The 8,236-nt window shown below is 37.1% G+C and overlaps 3 protein-coding genes across 7 annotated transcripts in view; 2 read left to right on the top strand and 1 right to left on the bottom strand.

The window, feature by feature from the left end:
• The window catches only part of LOC112453305 (glucose dehydrogenase [FAD, quinone]-like), a 10,213-nt gene extending 3,384 nt beyond the window's left edge, over window positions 1-6,829 (top strand). For both annotated transcript variants that reach the window (XM_025013957.1, XM_025013958.1), the window contains 5 exons: window positions 530-600; window positions 1,912-2,105; window positions 2,211-2,425; window positions 3,387-4,578; window positions 5,084-6,829. In XM_025013957.1, the coding sequence (XP_024869725.1) occupies window positions 532-600; window positions 1,912-2,105; window positions 2,211-2,425; window positions 3,387-4,578; window positions 5,084-5,357 (1,944 nt within the window). In that variant the 5' untranslated portion in view covers window positions 530-531 and the 3' untranslated portion in view covers window positions 5,358-6,829. The remainder of the gene's footprint in view (window positions 1-529; window positions 601-1,911; window positions 2,106-2,210; window positions 2,426-3,386; window positions 4,579-5,083) is intronic.
• LOC112453312 (flotillin-2) overlaps window positions 1-8,236 on the bottom strand; it is a 72,320-nt gene that overhangs the window by 21,443 nt on the left and 42,641 nt on the right. The window lies entirely within an intron of this gene.
• The window catches only part of LOC112453307 (glucose dehydrogenase [FAD, quinone]), an 8,123-nt gene continuing 6,819 nt past the window's right edge, over window positions 6,933-8,236 (top strand). The window contains exon 1 of the mRNA XM_025013966.1: window positions 6,933-7,402. The gene's annotated coding sequence lies outside the window, so the exon portion shown is untranslated. The remainder of the gene's footprint in view (window positions 7,403-8,236) is intronic.

Raw genomic sequence — 8,236 nt, 5'->3', positions numbered from 1 at the left:
TATATATATATATATATATATATATATATATTATATTATATATATATTATTATATATTATTATATATATATTATTATATATTATTATATATTATATTATATATATATTATTATATATTATATATATCTCGTAATAATCGTAGAAATTTACGTTGATCAAATGCATTTTATACTACTAGGCATATCTCTTCAAAAGACACAAGTCGGACACAGGAGTCAACGTTCGATCATTATCGTAGAGCATCGTTACTAAAATTATATATATTTATATATATATAATATACGCGCGAAACGCAACCACGCACAGGCGCGCGCGTAGATATCTATATATAATGTGACATTATTTATTATTAAACGGTATAAAATATTTGAAAACTAAATTATATTACACTATACAAACGTTATCATTCATCTTCTTGCAATTTACTCAATACCAGTCGCAATTTTATAATATTTTAACATTAACTTTCATACTCCTTCTCTCTACACTTGTCATTTTTACACAGACGATATTGGTCTTTAAATTGCAGACATGCGGTGGTACTTGATTTGGTTAGCCTTGGCGCATTATATTATCACTACTCCAGTCAAGGCACATCAGGTAAAATAATATTCTTTTACAATATCAAACATTTTTCAACTTGTCGTAATATAATATATCAATTTCAGGAGAAGACAAAGATTTTTCTTGAAAACATTATGTTTTTTTTTCTTTTTTTTTTATAAACTGTCCATCCAATCTCTCTAATAAGCTGGCACACGTGTATAAATATCACACTTTAAACAATCGGATAATCTGCGTGGTTTTAAACCTGACACGCTTCAGCGCTTCTAATTTTGTTGCATCGTACCCCTACGAGCTACGAGGCACGCGTAAGCCACTGGGTTGCAGCGCATAAGAAGAGAAAAGTACGCGTAAAATAAAAAGAATCAAATTCTCACGCACAAATTTTAAAATTTCATCATGTTATAATACGACATACGAGTTGTATACTATTATGTTCATATGGATAATGCTCAAACAAACATTTTTGGGAAATTTTTAGGTGAAACGTGAATCAAGGGCAACGGTATATTATATCGCGTATATATCGTTCGAATAAGAGTTAAACGCGTTTGCGTCTCATATAATATGCATTTTTTTCCGCGACTCGAGGGAATATTGCGTATCGACTAGGAAAAACGCTACCGTGAATTTAGAGTAGCTGTGAGTAACGACCTCGACAAAAAATCTCGCAATGATTCAGACGGCGTAATTATATTATAGAAATATTATAGAAATACAAGAGTAGGATGATTTTAGACTCTCAAGTCCCCTCCGATTTTGATGAGCTTTTAGTATATTGTTCTCTGGAGGACGAAAATAAGAGGCACGTATTGTTTTATACGTGCCCATACGCGTGTTTAGGGGATAAAACCCATGAAACCCCTTTGAAGAAAATAGATTTTTCTCTTTCGGGCCGAATATCTCTGAAACCAAGTATAAAAGATACAGCATACTCAAAGCTCATTAAAATCAGAGGAGGGCACTTCCGACTACTTCTTTGTAAGATTACTGTAATCTGTACAAATGCATTAAAAATCTGCTTGAAAACATCTTCCTTACACACGTGAGAATGGGTATTAACGCATACTAAATAACTATAATAACTTTAATTCCTTAAAGGTACTTGTATACATATTCTTTCCCTTTATCACGAATTTCACAATGACGTGTTTAGCATTTGCTTTGGTATACGTATCTATTTTGTATTGGAAAAAAAGCACGCACAAAATATTCAAGACAGTGTTTATAAGATTTAAGATGGCTAGAAATATGGCTGGTTAAAACGGTTGTAAACGCGGTTCTCTATCTCAAAACAACAGTATCTTTTGCTTTGTACCCATTTAAAGCGAACGTCCGTCTCTATAGTCACGTCAAGCACCCAGCGACTATGCGGCCACCGAATGTTGCTCCTGCCGGTTCGAGGATACGCGATACATGAGTCGAGTCTGTGGTGTCGGTAGTTTTATGACGTTGGTTCAACACGCGATGTCCTCCAGATGCGACATTGCTGATCCTTGTCGACGACTGGGCAGAGACGAAGCACCGAACGAAAACGAATGGTATATATAACAAGAGATTTGTCTCAAGTCCATGTATAGTGCAAATTCTATTCTTCTAATATTATGAAAAATCACCCATATTTTATCGTCAAAATGTCTCTTCAGGTTCGACTTTATAATTGTCGGCGCAGGTGTGGCCGGGCCAATAATCGCGAGAAGATTGAGCGACGATCCACGGCGAAAGGTTTTGCTCATCGAAGCTGGCCCGGAAGAACCTAGTATGACAGCTATACCAGGATTTGCGTTCACGGCCATAAATACGTCTCTCGATTGGAACTTCAAGACGGAACCAACGTTCGCGCACCCTACCGCCTGTTTAGGTATATATAAAATGTCATCTATTCTCTAAAAGTCTTGAATCAAAATCAGAATCGTTAAATCGATAATTTAAATCTTGGTAGAGAGCTGATGGTCCTCTCGTATACTGTCGCTGTGACAATGTACATCGGCTTTTGTCTGAAAAGTCTGCTAAAGGCCACTACGTAAAGAGGATTGTCAGTAGTAGAAATCAAAACCGATTTTGGGATTTGCAACCAAATTTGAATTATTTGTATTGTAAAATTTGATTTGTCGCGCACACAACCGCGCCTCAGACTCACACTAGCCAACGCGATTTGTAACTATACAGTTGTATATGTTAACGTCGAGTTAAATAAATAAATAAATGTGTTTTAATCATTTTTCCGAAAAAACTGTGTGTGCGTGCGTGCGTGCGTGCGTGCGAGTACTATCTAGTATCTGATCGACCACGGGCCCTATCGTACCGCCGATAATCGCACGTAAACAAGGTTACATGGGTTAGATGTCGCGCTTTAAAAATATTCTAGTGTTTACCGCGCGTCACTACGCTCTACTTGAGTTAGATGGTGCGCCGTAAAAGTATAAAACTGTTTAAAGTGCGTCATTAATCTCTACGTAGGTTAGATGACCCGTTTTAAAATTATCAAGTAAATAAAGGGCATCCGTAATCTCTACGTAGGTTAGATGACGCGCTTTAACAGTATAAAACTGTTTAAAGCGCGTAGGAAACCTTTACGTAAGTTAGATGACGCGCTTTAACAGTATAAAACTGTTTCCCATGTAGGTTAGTTGACGCGCTTTAAACAGTTTTATACAAAATATTTGCTTAGATAAAAATTAAAACTTTTACGTACAACATTAAATTTTATTTATTTCTTGGATTGCCTTCTTGGAAAAAATTGTGCGTGCGTGTGCGTGTGCGTGCGTGTGTGTGTTTGTGAGTACCATCTAATATATATCTATATTTTCTTCTTTTTATAGAAACGGGCGGCGTCTGCACTTGGCCAAGAGGTAAAATGGTCGCCGGAACTGGCGGTTTGCACGGTATGATGTACATCCGAGGACACCCTGAAATCTACAATCGTTGGGCGCGGGAGGGTAACTTGGGTTGGTCCTACGACGAGATCAGTCATTATTTTGAACGGGTGGAAAATCCAATCGATCCAACAATCTTGTCGGATAAGCCTAGAACCCTGAACCAGGGCGGCCCGATGAATATTCAGTATTATCCGCACAAGCCGGATTTTGCGGACGTACTGTTGGCAGCCGCTGGTGAGCTAGGTTACAGAACCTCTCGGTTGAAGGAATACAGCCAAACCGGCTTCATGATTGCGCCGATGACGACCGACAGTGGCATGCGTCTCACGACTTCGAGAGCATATTTGAGACCTATTCACGACCGCAAAAATCTGCGAGTGCTGACAAATGCGCGAGTCACCAAGATCTTGATTAGCCCGTGGGAGCAGAAAGCTTACGGCGTGGAACTAGTGGATAAAAACGGCTACAAGAGGATGGTGAAATGCGATAAGGAGGTGATTCTGACAGCTGGTGCTATCGGTTCACCGCACATCTTGATGAATTCTGGCGTGGGACCCGAAAAGGATCTTAGCAAGTACGGTATTAAAGTGTACAAAGACCTGCCGGTTGGTAAGAATCTGCACAATCATGTATCCGTGGGGGTGCCCATGAGCATCAGGGATATCCCATACGAGATTATGACCATGGACGCCGTGAATGAATATTTGGAGAGCAAGACGGGTCCGTTAGCCAGCACCGGTATCACTCAAGTCACTGCTTTCCTCGAGAGCAGTTACGCGCGCAACGGCATACCGGATATCCAAGTCTTCTTCGACGGTTTCAGTTCCCGTTGTCCGAAAACTGGTCTACCTAACGAGTGCATCAACAACGATAAGCTTCAGTCCGCGTGTCCAGACAGAAGAGAGATCGTGGCGAGACCTACGGTGGTTTACACGGAGAGTCGAGGCGACTTGAAACTTGGTTCAAATAATCCTTTGGATCCACCGCTGATATATCCAAATTACTTTACAAACGAAAAGGATCTGACGCGTCTGCTCGAAGGTGTCAAAAAGATTAGCAAGCTCGTTGACACGCCCGCCATGAAGAAGTGGGATCTTCGCTTGGAACAAACGACGACAAGTCCATTGTGTAGGGAGTAAGTACGGCTAAAGGTGTGATAACACTCGCATAGGACACAAGTTTTCTTACAACTTGCGGTATTCGATTCCGAATCTCTGGTTCCTATAGATGAGTTTGCGTAGTCGTGTAACCTCGATTTTTCCTTAACAGCAAAAATGTTGAAAATCAACAGTCAAGACAGAGAAAAATCTTTTTGAAATTAAAGTAAGAAGAAAGAGAAAAACGAAGGAAAAAAACCCTTGTTTGTCTCAGTGTCTCTCTTTCAAAATTCCAAAACGTACGACAACTGTCTCATAATTCAGACACGTTCACCCGCATATCTGCAATAATTCTACATGCACGTTTTGTCAACTTGTAGACTTGTACTTGAATCGATTTACGGCCAACTGACACTGACGTTTGAAAAGCGTCAAGTACGTGCGCGTAATACTACTACTACAAGTTTCGAGAAAAGAGCCATTTCCATTGTATTATAATACGTAATCTCTATTGGTTTTCTCTATTAGTTTATCATTTCGTAGCTACCACTTTGGCACGGACGCTTTCTGGATGTGTCAAGCAAGGGCGAAAACTGGACCGGAAAATCATCAATCTGGGACATGCAAGTTGGGACCGAGTACCGATCCAAGCGCGGTTGTAGATTCGGAACTTCGAATACACGGTATATCGAATATCCGCGTCGCCGACGCTTCCATCTTTCCCCGTGTGCCAAACTCAAATCCCATCGCTGGAATCATGATGGTAGCTGAAAAGGCAGCTGATATGATAAACAATGCTTGGCCACAAAAATTTTAGATGTACAAGTTTTTGGTACACTAGATTGCAATAAAATTGGTGGTAAATCAAGTATTATTTCCTCTTTTTTTCTTAAGATGTAATTTTTAGTTGTAGTTTAAACCAAACTTTGTACTTGTAACGTTACATTCGTAGATATTCACGTGCAGATATTTCGATATTCGTGTATAGGTACGCGCATATGATGCAAGAACAGTCGCCCGTACATACATGTAAAAGCTAATTTTTCTACATTTTATTTTTTAAAAGTAAAAGATTCTAGAAATTTTTTTATTCCTTAAATGATTCAATTGATTTTACAGCATGTTTTTAAGAGATACCAGATGTTTTATTAAGCTCACGATTAATTACATCGTGTAATCTTAATTTATAGCTTAAACGTTTTGATAACTTATTTAGTAATTTTTTGTTGTATTCTTGATATAGGAGATTATACGGCACACTTCGCGCCGGAAATCTGAGCCACACGCAGCGTTCGCGCTGACAATGAGTTACAGCGTCTACGTTTACGTGCGCATTAATTTATTGTTATTTAATTGATGCAGCATACGAAGCACTTTTCTCGTGTTTACCGAATCTATAGTGCATATCAGTCACGCGCGATTTACAGCCAGTAAGAAAAAGAAATTACAAAAAATTGTGTCTTTTCTCACATCATCTCTTATCATTTCCATTTCCATGATTTTTGATGGACGTGTTATGACGCATAGCAAAGTTCCGAAATGGACATGCAGTTGGCCAAGTTAATAATAGAGGTATGTTGCAAGATGTAATCTGCCTCGAGTCGTGATTAATAATACGTGAATTAATGCCATTGTCGATACTTTTCTCTCTCTCTCTCTTCGGATCAGATATGTACTGCGGAAATATGCGTGGCGATAGGATTATACTCTTCGTACTCTTTATCTTGCGAAAAAATACTATAATATCTTCAATGCAAAAGTATTTGTACCACGAGTTGGAAGAAGATAATAGTAACATCATGACATATGACAAAAATGTTGTGACAAACGATATATAGAGATATGAGCTCATAAAAGTATCTTATAAATTCGAAAGATAAAAACATCCATCTGTATATATAAGATGGTTACGTACAAAATACGAGATTCAATATACTAACTATTTTACAATATACGTTACACGAATAAAGTCTAAAATGTTTGCGCGTCTATTTATAATATTCGTAATTTTTTAAATATAATATTATAAATTTTATTACAAGCCCTTCTCCGCTCCTCTCTCTTAAGATTTTTGAAACACATCATGTACATACTATAAGTATACACATCGTCGTGTATAATCCTTATAGAATTGGAATGGAAAGGCAAGATGTAACGAAAAGATTTCAAAATCATTTGGCGAAAGTAAAACTTTCTTCATCCGTGTACATGCGTAAGTAAGCACGCGTCTATATATAAAGATAGATAATCTACATATAAACAATAATGCTTAAAAAATTTTTGAATATGCAGCCCTGTATATAGCTGTATATATACATTCTTTCAAATATTAATATAAATATAATATTATATGTATTACATATATTCAAGCATATGAATTTAATTGTTAGTTTACGTGCGTCTACGTTGTTGTAAATACATTTGTAACACATATCAATATATTTCATAAAATTTAAAATTTGACACCTTTTTATCCGAGTTTTTTTCTGTATTCTGTCTTAGGACAAATGTCGCACTTTTATTACTAATCTTACTCTTAGTTTTAATACCCAAGTTTAAGATCAATCTTACTCTTAATTTAATACCCAAGTTTAAGATCACGCGCACACTTTGTGAAATAAGGATACGGGATAGGTTGTAGAGTGTAGTGATTGTAAGGTAGTGGTAAGTCTTCACGGTTTATATGATGACCAACATAATGCTTAAAGTCTCAGTCTTTCGCTTTCTCTGCCACGTTAAACTGCTCGATCGCGCAACAACGTTTCGATACCACGTGCACCTGTGATTCTGTTTCATCTTTTTATCGAGACGCACCTTTCAGCAGTGCCGTGTGATGCAAAGTGATACTTTTGTTAAAGAAAGGTACGTAGTTGACTCCTTTTATCGCGCCGTACGAATGCTTTCACAGGTTACATATAGACGCGTATATATGTATAAACGATTAAGTATACGTATCCAACTGATGTCGCGGGGTGTTTAATTTTACACACAACTCCGCGTGATAAAAAAGCACGCAAGTTTAATTTTTTGAAACTTATCCTATTTAGTATACCGGTATGTTTGCGTTTTTTAATTTCGGCATTTCGTATCAACTTGAAATTACGTATAAAGTGCACTGAGAAAGAAAATATTTTAATCCAAAAAAACACCTCGTAGGTGGCTTCCACGAGCACATCCACTTACCTTTCACACACACTTATCTAGAACTAAATATTCTTATTTCAATTAAATAAAAATATCCACGTCCAACGAAACATGTGTAAAAAGTAAGTAAATATGCTCGTAGGAGCCACCTAATAAACATTTTTTTGGATTAAAATATTTTTCGTTCTCAGTGTGGATAAAAATCCACTTGGCACGTGCTCAATGTATAAGGCTCTTACGTAAAGATAAACTTGCAAACATTTTTAATCGTATTTTTTAACAAAGAAAACGTACAACGTCGACATACTTTTTAATCATATATAATGTCTGCTTTGATCAAAATCACAGAAATCCGAAACGTTATAAAACTCGTCATCAAATTTTTACTTAGTACGCTGTGCTAAATAAAAAACGATTAAAAGAAATATAAAAATAAAAGTGTATTATTGAAATAATTTATTTTCAAAAGAAAACCATCTCTTTTTTCTATCTACGAATCCTTTGGCCGAATTTGGGACTGATCTTTCTATAATCAAATTCAAGGAACTGAGC

The sequence above is a fragment of the Temnothorax curvispinosus genome, unplaced genomic scaffold (genome assembly GCF_003070985.1).
Source record: "Temnothorax curvispinosus isolate PA1 unplaced genomic scaffold, ASM307098v1 QBEX01004246.1, whole genome shotgun sequence".
In the NCBI taxonomy this organism is placed as follows: domain Eukaryota; kingdom Metazoa; phylum Arthropoda; class Insecta; order Hymenoptera; family Formicidae; genus Temnothorax; species Temnothorax curvispinosus.
The sequence above is the reverse complement of the archived record's forward strand: the minus strand, read 5'-3'. Positions and strand labels throughout refer to the sequence as shown.